At 46.8% G+C, this 23,198-nt stretch overlaps 1 protein-coding gene across 6 annotated transcripts; it reads left to right on the plus strand.

Annotated features, from left to right (window-relative positions):
- Nucleotides 1-22,995, plus strand: SPATC1L (spermatogenesis and centriole associated 1 like). 6 transcript variants are annotated; one of them, XM_072640787.1, is made up of 6 exons: nt 1-79; nt 1,714-1,946; nt 9,188-9,274; nt 16,398-16,748; nt 21,480-21,631; nt 22,601-22,995. In XM_072640787.1, exons 2-6 carry the CDS (start codon nt 1,730-1,732, stop codon nt 22,925-22,927), a joined length of 1,134 nt encoding a protein of 377 aa, XP_072496888.1. In that variant the 5' UTR covers nt 1-79; nt 1,714-1,729; the 3' UTR covers nt 22,928-22,995. The 6 variants fall into 6 exon arrangements, with proteins under 6 accessions (XP_072496888.1, XP_072496886.1, XP_072496891.1 ...); XM_072640785.1 differs by having other exon boundaries at nt 6-111; XM_072640786.1 differs by having other exon boundaries at nt 53-617.
- The last annotated feature ends 203 nt before the right edge of the window (nt 22,996-23,198 follow it).

Consider the following 23,198-nt stretch of genomic DNA (forward strand, 5'->3'; position numbering starts at 1 on the left):
TCACTAGAGGGGAGGAGGATGGAGTGAGAAGCAGGGCAAGGGAGGACAAGCACTCGGAGGTGGAAACAAGACCATGAGGGTACAGTGTCCCAGCAGTCAATGTAGGAGCAGGTACTAGGAAGGCAGTGGGTGCCGCAGCCTCCCCCAGGGATGTCTTTCCATCCCCTTTTGGCTCGTCTGCTATTTTGGTTTCCATGAGATCGTACTGTTCTATGATTCGTAGGAATGGAGCAACCCTGGGAACACATTGGTTGCAAAGCCTTGTTCTTTGGAAGCATCACTGAAAGCATTGCCCCATCTCACCTGCGACTCACTTCTAGGCTCAGCTGTAGGATCGTAGCTAGATGGGACTCAAAGGCTGTCTGGTCTACCCTCTCATTTGTCATCCACTTTACTGTCTCCATATGGATGTAGACTGCAGACGTCCTGAGGAGGTTTGGCAGGGTTCCAGGGCTGGAAGCCATCCTTCCTACATCCTCCATTTAAGAGGACAGTCTCCCTATCGACTGATGGGGTTTGCTCTGTGCTTATGACCCTGGTGAACCCCATGGGTTAGAGGAGCCTGGGTCTCTTCTTTACACAGCTCACTGAGGTCAGTCAGTGAGACAGTCAGTGAGGTCAGTCAGACAATGAAACTGTCTTCCTATGGGGTCACTGAAGCCCCAAGCTCCTTTTTCAAGTACAGTAAGGCTCCCAGAGTTACAGTTAATGAACATCTTAGCCGTTGGTACTGGGGACATAGGACATTTGGGTCAAACAGGACAGCAGGAGAAGGGGAAGGGGATGTTTTTTTGGTGGAAGGAGGGTGTATTTTAATAGCACATTTGGATTCCATATGTGCACTTGTCCTCTTTTTGTAGGACTTGAAGGATCATTACTGTGTTAAATCCTAGGAGATTATTGGCACAGTCCTTTTGAGAGGGAGAAAAGCAACTGAATCCTTTTGTTCTAACGAGTCACAGGTTCCATGGTCCTTGGGAACCAGAGGGGCAGAAAACCTGGGATATTAAGAAAGTTCTTGTTGGAAGCCCCGTAGAAGGAATCCCTGGTTGGGGTTGAGCTATGGGCTAACTCAGTGGCTTCTGAGGCTCCTTTCCAAGGAGAGGAAACTGCCAGCTAGGAGCAGGTGCTGCCCAGTTCCTTCTTGAGACCCATGGCCATATCTCCTCAAGTGGGGCTACTGTCTGTTTTTCATGCTTCCTTGAGAGCCAAGCAGAGCCTGAGGTTCTGGCACTCACAAGCTGTATGACCTAGAACTTCTCTTTTCTGAGGTTTCATTTCCTCATCTTTAAAAATGAATGAGATGATCTTTGATCTTTCCAATTCTAAATTCAATTCTGTGGCTCAAATGACCTTGTCCTATCTCTCTGTGACATGTCTTTTTAGACTTAGTAGGCTGGTGTGCCAGCTGATTCAGCTGGCCCTGTGGAGGGAAGTTTTCCACTGGGGATGGGTCTACAGAAAGTCCTTTAGTACAGCTCTGGTGAGCTGTGACTCCTTGCTGAGTTCTGGAGGAAGAAGGTCCCTCGGTTTCTCCCCTCAGGTCCTCTCTGACCACACCTGTTCCTTTAAGATGATGTGACATCATAGAGCTGTAGAAGCCCCAGTACTTGTCATGGAACATTAAAGCATTTGCCGACTTCTTGAGTATGACCTGAGAGTCATCTTTCCACCTTAAAAGTAGTAAAGTAGCCTTACGTACCTTTCCTTTAGGGAAGAGAAGAAGGACATGGCTGAGGGGAATGAACTGATGAACAGGCTGATGAGTGAGAATGCTGACCTGAAAAAGCAGGTTCGGTTAATGAAGGAGAACCAGATGCTGAAGAGGCTTCTCAGCGAGAGCTGCCATGAAAACAGCAGCCGAAATCGAGACTGTCGGGAAAGCCGAGACTTCCTCTTCCCCAAAGTCCCAGGATACCCTGAGGCCTGCTCCCCTGGGGCTGGAGGTAAGCAGGGAGGTGACGGGGCTGTTCCTCATTCACCATTTATCAAGTACTGACACAGCACAGCCCTGTGGTAGGTGCTGGGGGTACAGAGAGAAAAACCAGCACAGTCCTTGGCATCAAGGAACTTCCATCCTATTCATGTCCTGTTCCTTCAAAGTTGCCTATGGTGCTATGGAGTCAGAGGTTAGGAGGGAAATGTTTCATTTGGATTTGTTTTTTCTTTGTATTGCATAACTGTGTATGTTTTTCTTTTTAAAAAAAAATTATTTAAAGTTTTGAGTTCCAAATTATATCTCTCCCTCCTTTTCTCCTTTCCCTCCCCTTTCCCTGAGATGGTAAGCAATCAGATATAGGTTATACATGTATGATCATGTAAAACATTTCTATACTAGTCATTTTGCACAAGTATGTATATATATTAAATAAAAGAAAAAGAATGGAAGAAAGTGAAAAATAGCCTGCTTCAGTCTGTATTCAATCAATATCAGTTCTTTCTCTGGAGGTCTGTGTCATCATTGTCCTTTGAGGTTGTCTTGGATTATTGTATGTCTGAGAATGGCTGAGTCATTCATAGTTCTTCATGAAACAATGTTGCTGTTATGGTGTACAATGTTCTCTAGGTTCTGCTCATTCCACTTTTCATCAGTTCATGTAAGTCTCTCCGGGTTTTTCTAAAATCATCTGCTTGTTGTTTCTTATAGCACAACTTGCTTAGCCACTTCCCAATGGATGGGCATCCCTTTGATGTCTAATTCTTGCTACCACAAAAAAAAGCTGCTATAAATATTTTTGTATAGATAGCCTTCTCTCCCCCTCCTTTTCTGGATGTCTTTGTGAAATAGATATGGCAGTGGTATTGCTGGATCAAAGGGTATGCACAGTTTTATAGCCCTTTGGGCACAGTTCCAAATTACTCTCCAGAATGATTGGATCAGTTCACAGTTCTGCCAACAGTGCATTAGGGTCCCAGTTTTCCCACATCTCCTCCAAGAGATATTTCATTAAACCAAAGAAGGCTTTCCTATGAATCCAACTTGGAAAGGTTTCCACAGAAGGAATGGAAAAGAGGCTTCCTCCATCACAGAACGGGCAGGTACTAGGCCAGGGAGAGGCTCACCAGCTCCCCTGTGGGCAGAGCCAGGCACTGCTGAGAGAAAAGGGTACAGGGGATTCAGCACTCAGTCTCTGAAGAAAAGGGGCGCATTCCAACCTCCATGCAGGCCAGTGCGATTTAACACCATTGGACAGTCTCTGCCTGGTCTTAATAAATGATTCTTCTTGACTCTATGGAAAACAGAATCAAGGAAAGCCTGGGAATCCCAGGTGCCCATGAACTAGCCCAGTCTGGTGAGAGGAGGGAAGCTCACACTCCCGCTACTTTCTTTGGTTTCCCCTTCCAGCCGCCCAGTCCCGTTTTCAGCTACACTGGACTCTTGTTCCTGCAGTTGGCCTACCCTTTCCATTGCTGGCACCTGCCCACTAGTCATGGGGTGAAGAGTGGCTCCCCCAGCCCACCCCAGGGCTTGGCATAAGGAGCTCTGGACTGGATACTAGAAGAAGATGTAGGTGTGAATAATCACAGCTCTGTCCCTTGCTGTCTAGGTGACATTGGCTCAGTCCTTGAAATTCTCTGAGCTGATTTCAGCTTCTCCTCCATAAAATACAGTGGGAATAATGTCTGTCCTGCCTACCTCACAGGGCTGGGGGGCTGCAATTAGGTACACCAGAGTGGTCTGGCCACAAACTATGAAACTCCCTGCAAAAAGACAAGTTGGACTCTCCTACTGAGTGATTTGAGTTGTGAATGGGGATTGAGAAACCTGTGTTTGCTTTGCCACAAACATCCCTGTGCTGAGGCATGCAGCCTTCTGGGCAGTAGAGAGAACCCTGGGTTGCCCAAGTCCCAGTTCTGCTGTTGTCCTCCCATGGGACCTTGTACAAGGCCATTTCATCCCTTCCGAGAGCCTCTATTTCTTCTTTTGTCACACGATTCAGTCAGACCCAATGAGACCTGCTGATTCTTTCCAGGTTGAGCATATTAGGTCACATTTGCTCACCTTTCAGGGGGAGCAATGAATAAACTGATTTAATTAAGTGGGAAAGGACATTATTTCAGAGGATGCTTATAACCTCTGAAGGTGCCTTTTGCTTACACCGATGTGCAATTGAGTTGGCTTTATTTGTGCTGTAAACAGTCATGTGTTGAGTTCATGCCCGATATTCTGCCCTCTCCAGGCTTTGTCTAAGAGAACTGTAAGGGCAGGAGGACAGATGGCAGGTCTGATACAAATCTGATGTCCCAGAGAAGGTCTGAGAAGTCATGGGCTTATCCAACTGGGACCCAGACAACTCAGCCAAGATCCTTTTCTATTATTACGAGTTCACAGAGAGCCTGCAGAAGTTTGATGACCTTCTGGCTGCTGAGGGTGTCTTTCTTTCCCTCATTTTAGTTGAGCACTAGCTCATTGATAGGACGCTGGCATAGCTTTCTCTGAGCCTGAGTTATATGGACATATAAGATGGAACAAGCAGGGATCTGGCCGTTGGGAAAGATGAGGGTTTGTTAAAAAGGTAAGCGAGGGGTAACTTTGGTGGATGTTCTATTTGGTCTTCATGGATTGATCAGGTCAGGTACTGGCACTGACTTTCTTTTTCAAATTTTGGCTGTATTGGGCAACTGAGTCAGGGATATTTGATTTGTAGGAGAGAAGACCCGTTAGCTGTCTTCAGATTCTGAGGACTGTCCCTTGAATTAGACTGGTACTGCTGGTCTTCAATGAGGAGCAGAGAATGGGGATCAGTGCATGGACCCATTTATGGCAGTAGATTTAGGCTGATGTCAGGAAGTGTTTTCTAAGGATAGGAGCTAACCACATGTAGAATGGGCTGCCGTCTGTGAGTGTTGTCCCCACTAATGACCTGCCTTCTGAGGGTGAGGTCCCCACCACCGGAGGCAATTCAGGTGATGATCATTCAAAAAAGACCAAAGTTCAGGGAGGAGGGAGAAGATCCTGGTTCAGAGGTAACTTATGCCAATGGCCTTTCTGAGGTCCCTTCCATGCCTGTGGTTCAGTGACCTTCTGGAGTTTTAGACAGGTTTTGGGAAGGAAGGACTTGCCTCAGTATGAAGAGATAATGTGCAGTAGTGGAGGTGAATGAAGAAGGGGAGGGCAGGGGCACTCCAAGAAGGGAAGGGATGGAGGCAGTGGCTGCAACAGGGTTCTAGAACATTTGGAGGTGATTTAAAAAGTAAGTTCCTGGATTCAAACAAGCTGGGTTCTTGAGGGTGCCCCCGAGAAGAGTTGGCAGCAGAATCCCTCCACACGCTGTTTCCATGGCTGCCAACCTGGTTCTTTCCCAGACCATTCCAAGATCCTTAACTAGCTTGGGCATCCTTCCCATGGAGGGGCTGCTCTTTCTTGTTTTATTCTTAGCATGAAATGGGTCCTGAGGTTGAAAAAAATGATTTCTGTGTAACTTAGACTTGCATGTCTTTTCGGAAAAAATCAAATCACACTCTTAACAGATTCTTCTGTTAAAAATTCTTAGGACTTCCTTTGCTAGGCCAATGGACCCAGCAGAAGCTGATGATCTAGTGAGGAACAGTTGGAAGACTCAGTTTCTCCAAAAGCTTTTAAGCCATGCTGAGCTGAACTCTGAAGGGAAAGGAGGTATCTTTTCAGAAAATCCTGGCTAGTTCCTCCTTGCCCATGTAAGTTTAGAAGGATTAGTTGGTGGGTAGCTTTAGGCACTCTCATACCCTGGTGGTTCAGATGGAAGTAGGGATGATGGCTTGCCAAGTGCCTCAGTTTCCCCTCTCCTGGTTGCCCATCCCAAGTGTCCCTCATACCACAGGACATGTTTTTCAGTTTCATCCTAGTCCCTCTAGCCCTGTCTGTTCCTCCTGCTGCCTCTATCCCCTTCTGCTTACACTGTCTTCCTAGAAGGGTTTGGACCTTATGGGAAGGATGACTCTTGAGAATCCCTCTACTCTGGTGGCATCTGTTCCAAGCCTGGGTCACCTTCACTCTCCTCCCCCCTTCCTCTGTTCCAAGTCTCAGGCTTCTGAACAAGCACTGCAGGAAAATGTCAGGGAAGCACCATGGTTAGGGGCAGGTTCAGCCTGGTCATGTCCCTCCAGGAGATGAACCCGAGACAAGGAGGCCCTTGCCTCCAGGCTGGCCTGCTCACTGCTCAGCTACCTCCAGTGATTGACCTGAGTCTCTTCCTCTTCCCAAGCTCATCCATATCCAGCTCCCTGACCTTCCTCCCTCCCACCCCCAAAGTCACCATCCACATCCTTCTCAAAGTCCGAAGCCCTTTCTGCACGTTCACTCTCTCCTTTCCTGCAGCACCACTGCTAATTTCCCAGGAAGTGCACATAGCTGCAGGACCCCGGGACTCCTGCTGGACACTGGGCTGTATCTTGGTTGGCTCCAGTCACAAACCTGCTCTGGGAATATGTGGAAGGGCCCCCTTGGCTTCTCCTTTTCACATTGCAGCACTGTCCCAGTTCTCCAGAGCCCTGGACTTGGCCTGGGAAGGAGGGGCTGATGCTGGACTGAACCCTTTGCCCAGACCAGATCTCAGGCAAGAGGAGCCATGGCCTGGCTCCATAGGTAGGAAATCTTGACTAGACCTTATTCCCCACCAGGTTGAGATGAAGCAAAGGAAATAATACCAGACTGGAGTTTCAGCCAGGTCCTCAGAGGTCCAGATGCCTAACCAAGTCTAGGAGGCCAGTCATATGACCCCACAGTCAACAAACCACCTGCCTCTTCCTTTCCACCTCAGGCAGGCTTGCTTGAGGGCTACCAAGGTCCCCTTCTCTACTCATCCCCTTCCATTTCAGCCTCTTAAGCTCCTAGCTTGCTGTGCCCCCAGAAAACCACACTTAGCATCAACAAATTTGCCCTTTAGACCACTTCTTTTCACTTTCCTTCTAATTTCTCACCCTTAAAGAAACTTGGCTCCTCCAGGGAGACATTGTGTCCATGGGCACCTTTTCTCATGTTCCCCTAAGCCCCTGGGGTATTGTGGAAGAAATCACATAAGAATGCAGACTGGACCCTCACCAGGACACAGCCATCCTTTTTCTCTTTTCAAACTGAACCTCCACTACACTTTTCCAGATGTGTCAAAACCCTTCCTCAAATGCCTCCAGCATCTCTTACATTTGGGTCTTTACCATTGCTTGTGAATTTCCTTCTTTTCCCTCAACCTCTCCACAGTCTTGCCAGTGCTCTCCTCTGTTCCAGTCTTGGTCCAAGGTTCACTCCTCTCCTTGTCTACCATGTCCTACCCTTCCCCCACCTTTGGTCATCATCTTCCATGATCTTCAATCTTCTGGCTCCTCCTCTGCTGTTGACAAGCATGCCCAGCTAGTTCTCTCTCATCCTTGACCCAACCATCTCCTCAGGCTGTCATCATCTCCTTTCTTTTACACCAATCTCCCAGAAAAGGTCATCTGCACGCACTCCCTCTGGTGACCATCCTCCTATAACTTCTCTGTTCCTAGTGATCTGGTCTCCCTGAGGTCCTCACTGCTCCCTTGCACAGGCTTCCCTCAGTCCTCCTCCTCCATGACCTCTTCGATGCTGCACGTTATTGATCATGGACACCTTCTTTTCCTTGTATTTTCATGACCATATTTTCTCTGGGTTCCCTTCCTTTGTTGGGTAGTCACAGATTTCCCACCCATCCCCCAAGGCTGGGGTCCTCTCTTTCTCTCTTTCTACATTCTCTTCTCAACTCCTGTGGTCTTAATGATCATCTTTATGTAGAGGATTCCCAGGTCCACCCTCAATTTTCTCCTTAGCTCCAACTCCAAACCACTAAATGTTTCTTAGACATTTCCAACTGAGTATCCCAGAAGCATCTTAAACTCAGTGGAATTCATCATCTTACTCCATAAACCCACCCTTTTTCTAAACTTCCTCATTTCTCTTGAGGGCGCCAACATCCATTCAGTCACATGCTCATCCTTTTCCCTCACCCTTGACTCTTGCCTGTCCTTTACCCTTCATGCCCAAAAACATTCAGAGATAACGGCTACTAGAAACCCCCCCGCTGAATTCCTTGAGGTGAATCCTGAGGAGTCCAGACTCCAGCCTCCTTGTTCCCTTTCCCTTAATCGGATCCAAGTACATCCGAGCCAATCCGCAGCTCCCCACACTGCCTCTCAAGATGCCTTTGATGCTCAGCATGCCCCTCTTCTCCCCTTGGCACCTTGGAATCATGGTGGCCAGAGAACCATCTCCTCTAAGAAGCATTTCCCGAACCCTATAGTTGTCTGTGCTTTTGTTTTTCCTCTCCTCAAATAATCATATATAAAGGTATATATACATGTATGTGTATATATTATATATAAATATATGTATGTAGCATATATACATGTACAACATTTAAGTAGGTAAATGTTTATATATACTTATACATTATAAGTATATTTGTACTATATCTATATCTATTTACATACACACACACCCACAGAGCTATTTAAATGTTGTATCTTCCCCGTAGAATGTGTCTTGTGAGCAGGGACTGTTTTTCATTTTGTCTTGGTACCCCCCGAATCTAGTGCAAGGGACTTGCTTGCATGTGGTAGGTACTTGATAAATGTGTCTTGGGTTGGGTTGGGTTGAGTTGGATTCCCAAGGCAAGTGTGTTCCCTCCTCTCCAGAGATGACCTACCATGCCGTCTTCATCCTGTTATCCCCTTGTCTTCTCCCAGATCATAGGGGTTACCATCCTCAGGAGCTCTGAGCAGCTGCAGGCTGATGTGAAGGCTTAAAGGACAAGACCAGGAGTTGTCTCAAAGGGTGGTGGGAAGGGTGTGATGTTAGAGACCAACTCTCCTCAGTGTTATTCAGGGTCAGTCCCATTCAGTGACAATTCCATTCAATGCCTACTACAGGCAAGGCACCCTGCTAGGTGCTGGGGGTACAGAGACAAAGAGGGCACAGTCCTTGTCCTCGAGGTGTTTGCATTGCATTGGGGGAGAAACCATGTGTACAGTCAAGAAAGTGCAGAGCCATTGCAGGAGGGAGGGAGCCCCAACAGCTTTGGGGACAAGGGATGGTGGCACCGAAACTGAGCCTTGAAGTCAAGTCCCAGCCAAGTCAGGTGGGAAATGGAGCGGGAAGGTGTGAGGCTGCAGTAGGGCAGAGCAAGAGCATGGATGGGTGGGCAACAGGAAGAAGGATGGAAGACAACGTCAGTCACTTCACGGTTTTACCTAGGGTCAGCCTTGAGCCGGGAGCCTCTGGTTTCTCTCCTGTGCGCTTCAGTTCAGTCATCTGTAAAACAGTCCTCACCTACCTCTCAAGGTATGAACCCCATCTTTGTCTCTGCAGGTGTCTTAGGGCTGGCAATAAAGCATAGGACTGATGCAAGAGCAGTCCTTGTCCAAGACGTCCCTCTGGAATGGGAGAAATTCCAACCAGACTTTGGCAATGACAGCTTATTGTTGGAATAAGTTGGAAGCTCCCAGGGGAACGACTTTGAAGTGGATGACATTCATCTGGATGTCATTTAAAAAAACTAGTCTTATCTCATTATGGTTCTTTTCTTTTTAGCATTTATAGTTCTTCACCTACTTCTACAAGGATTCAAGGGGACTTACAAATTAAGCGTCAGGGTACCTAGGATAATCAGGTGTGAAGATGGAGCAGACCACTGGGAGGGAGCAGAGACAGGGCATGCTCTTACCAAAGAATTTGACGCCGATTTCTAGAAGTACCCACCCAAAAGGGGGTCCTCCCCAGGACACAGTGGACTTTATGAACAAAAGAAATATCCCTCCTTTTCCATAGAGACATTTTCCTGGAGCCTAGTAGCTTCTCTAGACCCTAGGGCAGGCGTGGGGAACCTGTGGCCTCCAGGGATCATGTGGCCCTCTAGACATAGGGCAAAGGAGAATGCCAGGGCCCCAGAGTAGACTGGCTTGTATAGACATGGACAGCCTATTGTAGAGGTGGGTGAGGGTGGTGAACTGCTGGCAGGCTAGGGTCCTAGGGTCCTGATGATCCTGCTTAAGCAGAGAATCTAGGCGTGTACATGAAGGTTAGACTGTTGCTCTCAAATATTAGACCCAGTGTTACCAAATAAGCATTTATTTAGCTGCTATTATTTACCAAAATGAAGTGGTCTTTACTTGCAAAGAGCTTATGTTTTGTTGGGCCCAGGTGGGAGTACATGGGATGGGAAAGAGAGAAGGGCAGTGTCTACCCAGCAACAAATCAATGTGATCAAAGGAGGTGATGTGAGGAGGAACACTGCATTAACATTTGGAGGTAGGCCATCAGGGAAGGTTCTCTGGAAGGGGCCACTGCTGACCTCGGGGAAAGGATTCAGAGAGGTCGCTATGGGAGGGACAGCCTCATCTGTGCAAAGGCAGAAAGACAGGAATCAGAAGGTTGAATCTGGGGGATAACCACAAACCGAGTAAGAAAAGGTTGGAAAAAATCGGAGCTGGACTGTGGAGAGCCTGAAATGGCAGACCCAGGACTCTTCTGGCTTTTTTGTTCAGACTCAGTATTTCCAGTGCACCCTGGGGCAGCTTCTCTCTGAAGGTAAAGCCCACAGATCTCCAAGGGGCCTCTGGGAACATGTCAGGGTAGAAAAAATGTAGTCTCTATTTTCACAGACTTCTACCTGAAGTTCAGCATTTCCTTTAACGATTAAAAAACATGGATCCGAGAAGGGGCCATGGGCTTCACCAGACAGCTACTTTAAGGGAAAGGAGAGGGAAGAAGATGAGAAATCCTATTCTAGAGAGGCTATTCTGTGTAGTAGATTAAGACGAAGTCTGTGGCTCTAGGAGGCCAGAGAGATTAGAGATAGCTCTTGCAAAGCGCCTCACAGATCTTAAAGTAGCATGTGAATTGTTGTTGGATACCAGATGGCAAAGGTGCCCATTCTGTGAATGTGAGAGGAGATCTGCATTCTTACCTACACAGATAGCGGCACCTGTACACTGCATCGGGGCTCCCACAATCTGTCAGTAAACATTTAGTAAGTGCCTACTACATGTGCCAGGCACTGTGCTCAGCATGAGGAAGACAGAGAGATAGCCAGGCCCTGCCCAGAAGGAGCTCATAATCTAACGGGGGAGGCAGCTCTAGACAGGCTAGGAAATAATGGATAGAGAAAGGAAGGCCCTGGGATGAGGAGGGGCTGGAGGATTTTAGGTACGACTTCAAGGTGGCTTGGGGCAGGCAGAGGAGCAAATATGTTCCAGTCACCAGTCAGAATGTCTGGTGCTGAGGAAAGGAGGGTCTTAGTGGCACAACCAGGAGGCCCAAGAGCACTCAGAGATTAAGGTGTGAGAAGACTGGAAAGAGAGGAGAGGCAGACAATGAAGGGCTTGGAAGGCCAGAGCAGTTTGGATCCTGGAGGGAATATGGAGCTGCTGGAGTTTAATGATTCCAGGGTAACATGGTCAGACCTGCTCCTTGGGAACATTCCTTTGGTAGTTGAAGAGAGAATGGCCTGGAGGGGGAAGGGGGGACCCTTGTTCCTAGCCTGCATTTGGCCTGAGTGCTGAGGCTTCACAGGACACCCTCTTTGCCCAGTTTCTGTATATGCTTTAACACAGTGGGAGTACAGGTTTTTGAATTCACCAACTGTCGATTTGGGCCAAGTGGCTTCAAATGGGAATTGAAAAGACACAGATGTTCACATGGCCCAGAGTGGCGCTCTTTAAGACTAGCACTGCTTATCATCAGCCCTACTCTGGCCTCCTCTGGTTTTAGCCTCTTTAGAAAGAGGCAAGACTCATGCACTAACTGTTAAATGATCAAAAGATAAGAAGTCCATTTTCAGATGAAGTAATCAAATCTATCTGTGGTCATCATAGGGCCATAAAATCATGCATACCCTTTGACCCAGCAGTACCACTATTAGGTCTCTATCCCAGAAGAGATTAAAAAAAAAAAAACAGAAAGGAAAAGGACCTATATGTTCTAAACTATTTACAGCAACTCTCTTTGTAGTGTCAAAGAACTGGAAATTGCAGGGATGCCTATTTATTGGGGAATGTCTGAACAAGCTGTGCTATGTGATTGTGATGAAATACTATTGTGCTATAAGAAATGATGAGCTTGATGCTCTCAGAAAAACATGGGAAGGCTTACATGAACTGATGTAAAATGAAATGAGTAAGACCAGGTGACACTGTATACAGTAACATTGTAAGAGGATCAGCCGTGAATGACTTAGCTATTCTCAGCAATATAGTGATCCAAGACAACTCAGAAGGACTTACAATGAAAAATACTGTCCACCCCCAGAGAAAGAGCTGATGGATTTGAATACAGATTGAAGCAGACTTTTTTTAAACTTTACTTTTCTTGTTTTTTTGTCTATGTTTTACTTGTCTAACACTGAAATATGTTTTGCATTACTACACATATATAACCTATAGCAAATTCCTTGTCTTCTCAATGATGGAGGTGAGGAGGGAGGAAGAGAATTTGAAACTCAAAATTTTTTTTAATTTACTTTTTAAAAATTTATTTATTTTAAGTTTTCAATATTCATTTCCACAAAATTTTGAGTTCCAAATTTTCTCCTCATCTCTCCCCTTCCCCCACCCCAAAATGCCTTGCATTTTGTTTGTCCCTTCCACCAATGTGCCCTCCCTTCTAACACCCCTCCCTTCCCTTATTCCCATCTTCTCTCTTGTCCTGTAGGGCAAGAAAAATTTCTATACCCCATTACCTGTATTTCCTGTTTCCCAGTTATATGCAAGAACAATTCTCAACATTGTTCCTAAAACTTTGAGTTCCAACTTCTCTTCCTTCCTCCCTCTCCACCCATCCCCACTGAGAAGGCAAGCAATTCAATACAGGCTATATATGTGTAGTTTTTGCAAATGACTTTCATAATAGTCATGTTGTGTAAGACTAACTATATTTCCCTCCATCTTATCTTGCTCCCTATGTCTTCTCTTCTCTCTTTTGACCTTGTCCCTCCCCAAGAGTGTTTACTTGTAATTGCTCCCTCCTTCCATTTGCCCTCCCTTCCATCTTCGCTCCCACCCTGCTTATCCCCTTCTCCCCTACTTTCCTGTAGTGTAAGATAGATTTGCATACCAAATTGAGTGTGCATGTTTTTCCTTCCTCAAGCCAAATGTGATGAAAGTAAGCTTTACTTTTTTCCCTCTCACTTTCCCCCTTTCCCCCTCCATTGGAAAAGCTTTTTCTTGCATCTTCTATGAGAGATAATTTGCCCCTTTCCATTTCTCCCTTTCTCCTCCCAATATATTCCTTTCTCACCCCTTAATTTTATTTTTTTAGATATGATCCCTTCCCATTCAACTCATCCTGTGCTCTCTCTCTCTCTCTCTCTCTCTCTCTCTCTCTCTCTCTCTCTCTCTGTGTGTGTGTGTGTGTGTGTGTATAATCTCTTCAACTACCCTGATACTGAAAAAAGTTTCAAGAGTTACAAATATTATCTTTCCATGTAGGAATGTAAGCAGTTCAACTTTAGTAAGTCCCTTGTGATTTTTCTTTCCTGTTTACCTTTTCATGCTTCTCTTGATTCTTGTGTTTGAAAGTCAAATTCTCTTTTCAGTTCTGGTCTTTTCATCAAGGATGCTTGAAAGTCCTCTATTTCACTGAATGACCATTTTTTCCCCTGAAGTATTATACTCAAGTTTTGCTGGGTAGGTGATTCTTGGTTTTAATCCTAGTTCCTCTGACTTCTAGAACATCATATTCCAAGCCCTTCAATCCCTTAATGTAGAAGCTGCTAGATCTTGTGTTATTCTGATTGTATTTCCACAGTACTCAAATTGTTTCTTTCTAGCTGCTTGCAATATTTTCTCCTTGACTTGGCAACCCTGGACTTTGGCTACAGCTCCCATTCTTAGGATTTCCTCTTTTTGGATCTCTTTCAGGAGGTGGTTGATGGATTCTTTCAATATTTATTATACTCTCTGGTTCTAGAATATCAGGGCAGTTTTCCTTGATAATTTCATGAAAGATGATGTCTAGGCGCTTTTTTTGATCATGGCTTTCAGGTAGTCCCATAATTTTCAAATTGTCTCTCCTGGATCTATTTTCCAGGTCAGTTGTTTTTCTAATGAGATATTTCACGTTATTTTCCATTTCTTCATTCTTTTGGTTTTGTTTTGTAATTTCTTGGTTTCTCATAAAGTCATTAACTTCCATCTGTTCCATTCTAATTTTTAAAGAACTATTTTCTTCAGTGAGTTTTTGAACCTCCTTTTCCATTTGGCTAATTCTGCTTTTTAAAGCATTCTTCTCCTCATTGGCTTTTTGGACCTCTTTTGCCAATTGATTTAGTCTATTTTTAAAGATGTTATTTTCTTCAGCATTTTTGGAGTCTCCTTTAGCAAGCTGTTGACTTGCTTTTCATGATTTTCTTGCATTGCTTTCATTTCTCTTCCCAATTTTTCCTCCACCTCTCTTATTTGACTTTAAAGTCCTTTTTGAGATCTTCCATGGCCTGGGACCATTGTATATTTATTTTGAAGGTTTTGGATGCAGAAGCTTTGACTTTTATGTCTTCCCCTGATGATAAACATTGTTGTTCCCATCCAAAAGGATGGGAGAGAATACCTGTTCACTAAGAAAGTAACCTTCTATTATCTTATTTTTTCCCCTTTTTTGGGCATTTTCCCAACTGGTTACTTGACTTTTGGGTCCTTTGTCAAGAGAAGGGTATACTCTGGGGACCTGTAAGATATCAGTTCCTCCAAGGTGGCACACACAATCAAGGGAGAGGAGTTTACTCCCCAGCCTGACTCATGACTGAGATTCAGATCAGCTGCTCAATTCTCCCAGGGGCTTTAGACTGAGGCTTCAACAATGGAAGCTGGCACCACTGCCTGGGGATAGGGCTCCTTGTCAAGGAGGTGAAAAAGGTCTCTCACTGACCTTTGAAGTGTCTTTTGTGCCTGTGGGTTGAGGGATCTGCAAACCTTCTCTGCTACTGCTGGGGATTCTGCCCCCTAGGCCTGCTCTGGCCTTGCTCCTCCCAGTACTGCACAGCCAAGGCTGGGCACTGCCTCTGGTGTGACAGACCTTTCCTGTCAGCCTTCCAGGTCATCCTGGGCTGGAAATCTTCTCCACTTCTCATTCTGTGGCTTCTGGGGCTCTAGAATTTGTTGAGATCTTTCTTTACAGGTATTTTATGAGCTGTGGGGAAAAAGCTAGAGTATGTGCATCTTTCTACTCTGTCATCTTGTCTCTGCCCCCCGAAACTCAAAATTTTAAAATGAATGTTAAAAATTGTTTTCACATATAATAGGGGAAAATAAAATACTAAATAAATAATTTAAGCAGAAAAAAAGAGACAAGACTATAAATAACAAAAACCTGAGAACATGGGACCAAATATAACAAGATTAAATTTCATGGAGAAAAGTGTAAAGTTTTATGCTTAGGTCACAAAGAAATCAACTTTGCAATTAGAAAATGAAGGAGGCAATGCTTGGAAGTGTGGAGATACCAGAGGATGACCTGGGACTCTGAGTGGACCACAGACTTGGTCTGAGTCAACAGAGAATGCGTGAGGTCCTCAGCTATGCTCAGAGAGCCTGCACTGCCAGGATCAGGGAGCCAAGAGACCTGATGAACTCCCTGCTCAATGGAAACATGACTGGAGACCTGGTTTTGGCTTTGCCTTTTGAGAACTCAAGACAGTCTCAGAGCTTGGACAAGGGAAGACTTAGTGGGATCACTGGCCACAGATTTAGTGCTCATCTCAACCAGCCCCTTCTTTTACAGATGAAGAAACTGAGGCCCAGGGGGAGGGTGGCTGACCCAAAGTTACTGAGTATTAAGGGCCAGAGATGAGATTCAAATCCAGGTCCTGAACCCCAAGTCTAAGGCAACTCTTATAGCTTTACTTTGTCAGTGACAGCCTGGCAGAAAGGCTGGTGTGGAAGGGGGTTCCCCAGACAACCTAGAAGCAAGAGCATTGGAGGGGTGGGGGCTGCAAGGAGGCAGAGTCAAGCTGGACCTCGGGGAAAACTCGCTTATGGTGAGAGATGCCTCAGAGCCATCTGGGCTGCCTCAGGTTCACTCTCTAAAGCGGTGTGTGTGTGTGTGTGTGTGCCATTGCAAGTGTGACATTGTCTTTGGCATTGTGTGTGTTTGACACTGTGTGTGCAACATTGTATGTGACATTACGTACATTTGTGACATTGTGTGTATGTGTGCCATTGTATTTTTGTGTGACATTGTGTTGTGATGTCGTGTATGTATGTGTGACATTGTATGTTTGTGTGTCATTGTGTTTTGCACTGTTCATGTGACATTGTGTGAGGGGGGACAGAAGTGGCAGGTGGACTATTCTTTGGGGTACCTGAGGCAGCCTCTAAGCCACTTGCAGCTCCCAATGCTGTCCCAGGACTCCGCAGGTATGAGGAAGCCACCCCTTGCCTGTTTGATGACCCTTTCCTTCTCCCCTCTCTCCCAGTTGCAGAATATGGAAGACTCATCAACATCCCTGAGGCATGCACCCAGCTGCAGCCATCAGCTCTGGAGGACTTGCTCTACTCCCACATCAACATTTCCAATGAGGAAGATGCCTCTTCCCCCACCTGCAACACCCCTTCCCAGGTGGCTTTTAAGGGGTTTCTCAGCCCTCCAGACATCTACTCCTCGAGAGTCACAGAAAAGAAGCTAAGTCAGCTACTCAGCAACATGCAGGACGCCATGATCGATAAACCCATGGCCGAATCCAAGGAGATCCGGCAGAAGAAAGTGTGTTTCTCAGAGAGCGGCCTTCCTGGAGGGGATAAAATGAGAAAGAGTTATTACTTGAATGGTATGGGGGCCTTTCAGGGATGGGGGGGTGCTCCTGTGTGTGTGAATGGGCTAGGGGAGCACAGAACACCTCCCTCCTCTCCTGGAGAGCCAGTCCTTGGGAAAGGGAGAGCTGACACTGGAGGTGAGCTAACAGTAAGTAAACCAAGGCTCCTGCCCTCAGGGAGTTTATAATCTAAGATAAGAATATTGTGTGAGAGCCAGCCTTTCTCCCATGAGAAGCAGAGGCATGTAGAGGGAAGAGTTAGGTTCAAATCAGATCTCTGGTGCTCACTGTGGGATCTTAACCTCTATGTGCCTCAGTTTCCTTGAATGTAACATGAAGATACTTAAAATGAGAGGACATCTATTGAGCATTTTGCAGACCTAGGATGTTGGTTATTACTATGATTTGCACTTAGGGTTTGCTTAGCAAGGCCACTTCTGGGCAGGGTCCCCCATTTGGCCTTCCTATCCCTGCGTCCCCTGGAAACCTTTATGGGATTGGTTAGTGGAGAAGAAAGATGTGTATAGCATCGCTTCTGCCCTCAGGTCTGGGAAGCCCCAGTTCCACCCTATCTAGCTGTGAACTTATGAGGACAAACTTCCTCTGTTCATCCCACTAGAAGGTGGAGGCCATGCTAGCCCATTGACAGATGTCATATGAAGTTGGGGGACCGCTGATGTGCTGGACAGTGGCATTAGACGCTCCAGTGACCTCAATAGACTGCAAAGATGAGACAAGTAAAATGAAATGGGTGATTTCATCAGCACAAACTGGGGAAGGGATAGCAAGGAAAAGCTTCTGAAAAACTCTAGGAGCCTGGAGAATGAGAGGAAACCAGCATGTGCCAACTCTCCTCAGCATCAGTAAGTAAGGGAGGCAGAGGGAGCTGTCCTTAGGACCTTCAGACCACCCTCTTTGCTCCTCATGTTGTGTCTGGGCTTTGACGCCCAAGGAAGGCTGGGCCTGTTCTGGGCTCAGGTGGTCATGTTGGCGAGCACTTTGTCATTAGGCACAGGGTAGAGCAACTTCTCTCCCTTTTGCTCTGGAGGCCCTTTTCACATGTTCAGTTCCCTTCACACGCTGATGACACTTGTCTAGCACATGTGGAAGATCTAAGTGACCTATGATTTTAGGTTGTTTTTTTTTTTTTTATTGGAACCTAGAACCACTGAATGCCAGAGCTGGAAGGGACCTTAAAGGTCAATTAATCTAGTTCCCTCATTTTACAGGGGACTTGCCAGGGTCAGATAGATAGCCTTAAAGGTGGCACTCTTGTGATTTTGTGCCATGACTTTGTGACTTGCCATGACATCCTGGCTACCGTGGACAACCCCAGTCAATCTACCTGTATCTTTAGAAACAGAGATAGCATCAAGGCAGTGGGGTGTCGTAGAGAAGGGGAGAAGATGAGCATTTAGTTGTTGGGATGGTTGTTCAGTCATTTCAGTCCTGTCTGACTCGTGATCCCATTTGGGGTTTTCTTGGCAAAGACACTGGAGGGGTTTGCCATTTCCTTCACTTGCTCATGTGATGGATGAGGTAATTGAGGCAAACAGGGTTAAATGACTTGCCCAGGGTCATACAGCTATAACCTGTCTGAAGCTGTTTTTGAACTCAAGTCTTCCTGATTCAGGACCAGCACTCTATCTACTGCACCACCTAGCAGCCAAGTATTTATTAAATGCCAACTATGTGCCAAGCACTTATGTATTATATCATTTGACTCTCACAGCAGCGCTATGAATAGGTGCTATTATTATTCCGATTTTACAATTGAGGAAACTGAGGCAGACGGAGGTGAAGTGTCTTGCCCAGGCTCAGCATAAGTGTTATTATTATTACTACTGCTGTTGCTGCTGCTGCTACCACCCTATTAGAACAGGACTGGAATTTGAACAACACTTGCCCTGGGCCTCCAGATGGAGGTGGGAAAGATGAGCAGAGGCTGCTGCCAATAGGAATGAGCTCTTCCATTGAGGAGAGGTCTGTGACTGACGTCTCTCTGCTCCTGGTCTTTCCCAGCCTGAGTACTCCACATTGTTGGACATCGTGCAGTTTGTCCAGCTAATGTAATGGAGAGGCAGGGTAGGGATGATCTTGGACACAGGAAAGCATCTGAGTTTCAGATCTGACACTAGTCTAAACGGTTGCTTAGGCCCCTGGAGCCTCGGCTGCTTCTTCTCTAAAGTGAGAGCACCACACTGACCCTATTAATTTTACCAGGTGGTTGTGAGTAAAGGGTTTGAGGGTTAGGCTACTACTATTTAAATAATCAAATAGATAGGAGTGCTTTCCGTTACATCTATTTAATCAATTTACAAATATCCATTGGCAGTTTGTATGTGAAAGACAGTGCCAGGTGTCAGAATCAAAAATTATCTATCAAACCGGGTGGCTTTTCAGAACCAATTCAGTGAGTATCTTGGTCCAGTGGGATACCTGGGAGAGAGACAGAGAGAGACAGGAGAAGAAATGGGCTGAGGAGGCAGCAGCATTTTCCCTGGCTCAATACAACCCTTGGGATGTGAATCTAATGACAGGCAGACAAAGGGACCAGGGTTGCGTTGTTCCTGCACCCAATCTCCTCAGCTTCCATGTCTGCCAGATCATGCACTTAGCCCCCAGGGACCTCATTTTCCATCAGGACACTTCCCCCCATCTCCCACTGTGATGACGATTCCAGCCTTCTGATGGTTCCCCGTGGTACAGACTAGATTCTGCTAAGTACGGACAATGTACTGTGGACAGAGATGAGAGAAAGGAGATGCCAGCTGGGCGGACCGAGTTCCTCCAACTCCACTCCATCCTCCGTGGCACGGCTGCCAAAGGGACTCCAGGGACTCCCTATTACTCAGCCACTGGCCATCAACCCCAAATGCCTCTGCTTGGATCCCCGCCCCAGGCTGCCTAGCCAGCTTTATTACGTATCCTTCGTTTTTGGTCCAGCCACATTCTTGCTGGTCTTCACACAGGACTCCCCCTTCTCTCTTTTCTGGTCCTCCTTAGGTCCTTTCCCCCAGAACTGGAATGCTCTCACCCCTCCTCTCCATCTCTTGGAATCCCCCATTTCCTTTAAAGCCATGAGGGACCCTTTCTGAAGCCGCGAAATCCTGCATTTATCTGGCGATATACTGTGCATGTTTCTCTATAGACACACGGCCTCCCCTGATAGAATAGCAGCTCCTTCTTTTGTCCTTGTATCCCTGGGACTTAGGGCTGTGCCTGGTGTGGGCTGTGCGCTTCCTATCTGCCTGGCGGTTGATGAGAGAGGGGGCGCTAGCATCACTGTAATTACTGCTGGCATCTATGCATCTGTGAGGGGGCTGCTTTTCTTTCAGTGTCTTAGGACCTCACAACTGAGATTTGTTCTCTCCTAATATAGTTAGACTTGAGGCTTGGGACTTGCTCGAAACTTTGGAAATGCTTGTTTCCTCTCTCCCTCCCTCCCTCCCTCCCTCCCTCCCTCCCTCCCTCCCTCTCTCTCTCTCTCTCTTTCGTTCTCTCTCTCTCACCCACTATTTCTCACTCCTCTTTCCCCTCTTTCCTTTCTCTCTCTCTCTCCCCTCTCCCTCTTCTTTTTTCTTTCCCTCCTCTCTCCCTCTATCTTTCTCTTATTTATCTCTTTCTTCTATCTCTTTCTCCTCTGTCCTCCTCCTTTCTCTCCTCTCTCTTCTCTTTTTCTTTCCCTTTCTCTCTTCTCCTCTCTTCCTGTATCTATTTATCTACGTATCTATTTATGTATCTGTGTACCTCTCCTTCCTCCCCTCCTCTCTCTGTCTCTGTCTCTCTCTCTTTCTCTCAGAGCTGGAAGAGTCTGTCTTTTATCAGACCACTTCTGGGCTGTTGTTATCATAGGCCTTCAAGATCATGTCATCTGAGGGATAACTGACAGAAGTGGGAAGATTTAGCCTAGAGAAGAGAATGCCTGAGTTTGCAGGTATAGACAGCTGCTGTTTTGTGGGAGAGAGTTCAGAGTCATTTTGTTTAGCTCCAGAAGCCAGAACTAAGAATGATGACATGTAGAAACTCCAAGAGGCTGATGGAGGCCAGATATCAAGAAGAATTTCCCAACAACAAGGTGACTGCTCTAAGGTCCAGGGGCTTCCCAGAAGATGCTGTGGGTTGCCTTCCCCCTCCTGGATAGCTGCTTGCCAGGGGTCTCACGTTCATGTTAGTAATGGCCCCGCTTTAGGCCCCTGGTGAATGAAAGGAGAAGGGGAGAGAAGAGATTGAATGAACAACCTCATTCTGCCTATCTAGCTCATCATCAGTGTGGGACACTGTGGGATTTCCTCCAGGAACAGTCTGGGGTCTATTTGTCTACAGAATAGAAATAGAAATCATGCAGCATTCACATGTGAATATGGGAGCACGTTGCAGGGCATTAAAAAGCTGACCCTGGAGACAGGAAGCCTAAGATTCATGTCCTGGCTGTGTGGCCCTGGGCAAATCACCTAACCTGGCTGTGCCCTGGTCAACTCTACAGCAGACTAGAGTTTGTAGAAATGGTGCCAACCTACATGACTGGAGGAAGTTCTAACACAAGGGAAATCACTATTAATGAACAAGATAAACACAAACCGAGTTTATTATCCCGAGTGTCTTGGTCATGGATTCAGACTCTCTTTATAGGACACATTCACATGTTTACAATTTCTTAAAGCGGGTCCTGTTTTCCTGTAAAGGCCAAGCTGCCCACAGCTATCACCTGTCTCTCTTACCTGCCTTTTCTCTGCTCTCCCACAGAAATCCAAAGCTTTACCAGTGCTGAGAAGGATGGGAGGATCGTGGGGGAGATTGCCTTCCAGCTAGACAGACGGATCCTGGCTTACGTCTTCCCAGGAGTAACCAGGCTTTATGGCTTCACTGTGTCCAATATCCCTGAGAAGATCAAACAGGTATGACCCCTTGGCCCTCCCTCTGACTGTTCTTAATGGCTGCCGGCTGGGAAGGACAGTGAGGCTGGCCCCAGGATCCAGGGACTCTCATGCCCCTCTTGGTTTTGGCCCCATTTCCATCCTGGGGTCCCTGCAGCCTTCTAGAAGGTGAGCTGGTTCTCCGCCTTTGTGCAGGAATTAGAAATGACTCAGGTTCTTTTGTACTCATTGTAGTGGTAGCAAGTATGATGCCCAACAACAAAGTGCCCTCAAAACTTCCTCTTTGGCTCTGGACCGATGATGGACTGACTGTGTGATAACCAGCCTGGCTGGGGGGGAGGGGAGAAAGGTCATGATATTTGGGCCATGGAATGAGATGTGTTTTTGTTATTGTTTGGTTGTTTCACTCATTCCTGACTCTTCGTGACCCCATTTTGGGGTTTCTTGATAAAGATACTGGAGTAGTTTGCTGTTTCCTCTCCAGCTTACAGATGAGGAAAACGGTGAAGTGATTTGCCCAGAGTCACACAGCTAGTAAGTGTCTAAGGCTAGGTTTGAACTCTGGTCCTCCTGACTGCAGGTCAGGCACTTTGTGCATCATGGGGCCACCTTACTACTCTAACCATGGCTACTGTCCAAGACCATCTCCCAAGTCATCTGGGGAGTGCCTGCTGGTTGGCCCTACTATCATTTTGCTGCCCTCTGGACCCAGAGATCAGTGCCTCTTAGATGACCCTGCTACCTTCCCTTTCTTTTGCCTTCACTACCCCTTCACTTTTCCTTCTTTTTACTGTATCCATGAGTTGCAGGTCTTCTATGTCTATGGACTAAACAAGGCTAAACATGGCAGACCTTGAAGGAATGGTGGGAAGGGGATCTTGGGGAGGGCAGGGCATGTCTCCCGGCTGGTGCCCACTAGACCATGGCTCCCTCTTTCCTTTCGGCTTTTGCTCCTCCCCCTCCTCCCTCAGCCTGTCGTTCCTGTTACAGACTTCCATAAAATCTTTGGATGGCTCCGTGGATGAGAAGAAGCTGCGAGACCTGACCCACCGCTACCTGACGCTCACCACGCGCCTGGAAAAGCTGGGCTACAATAGGGAGGTGCACCCGGTATTCAGTGAGTTCTTGATCAACACCTACGGGATCCTCAAGCAGAGGCCGGACCTGCGCTCCAATCCCCTGCACAACAACCCCACGGCTCTGCGCAAGCTGGTGATCGACATCGTGCCCCCCAAGTTCCTCGGGGACTCCCTGTTGCTCCTGAACTGTTTGTGCGAGCTCTCCAAAGAAGACAGCAAGCCTCTCTTTGCCTGGTGATGGGCCTGCGCCGATGGAAACCCAATACTCAGATACTACATTTTTTACAATACAAGTGCTTGAGTTAAGTGTGTCAGCTCCCAGGTGCATCTGTTCATGGCTCCTCCTTTGAGTCGGGGGTGGGGGTGGGGGTGGGGTGGGGAGCCCTGGGCTCTTGGGGTAGGAGACTTCGGTCGTTCAATTCACTGCCCTAGGCCCCAGGAGTTCCCATTGGCTGCCTAGAGGCGGTGTCCTGGGACTGCCCAGACTGCTCCCTGGCTGAGCCTCCTCT

Source organism: Notamacropus eugenii, chromosome 2 (assembly GCF_028372415.1).
Source record: "Notamacropus eugenii isolate mMacEug1 chromosome 2, mMacEug1.pri_v2, whole genome shotgun sequence".
Lineage (NCBI taxonomy): Eukaryota > Metazoa > Chordata > Mammalia > Diprotodontia > Macropodidae > Notamacropus > Notamacropus eugenii.

Coding starts and splice junctions, on each gene's coding strand:
- SPATC1L (XM_072640785.1), top strand. CDS start 74: ATGAGGGTACAGTGTCCCAGCAGTCAATGTAGGAGCAG. Junction 1,947..9,187: donor CTGCTCCCCTGGGGCTGGAG/GTAAGCAGGGAG, acceptor GGTTTTACCTAG/GGTCAGCCTTGAGCCGGGAG. Junction 16,749..21,479: donor AAAGAGTTATTACTTGAATG/GTATGGGGGCCT, acceptor GCTCTCCCACAG/AAATCCAAAGCTTTACCAGT.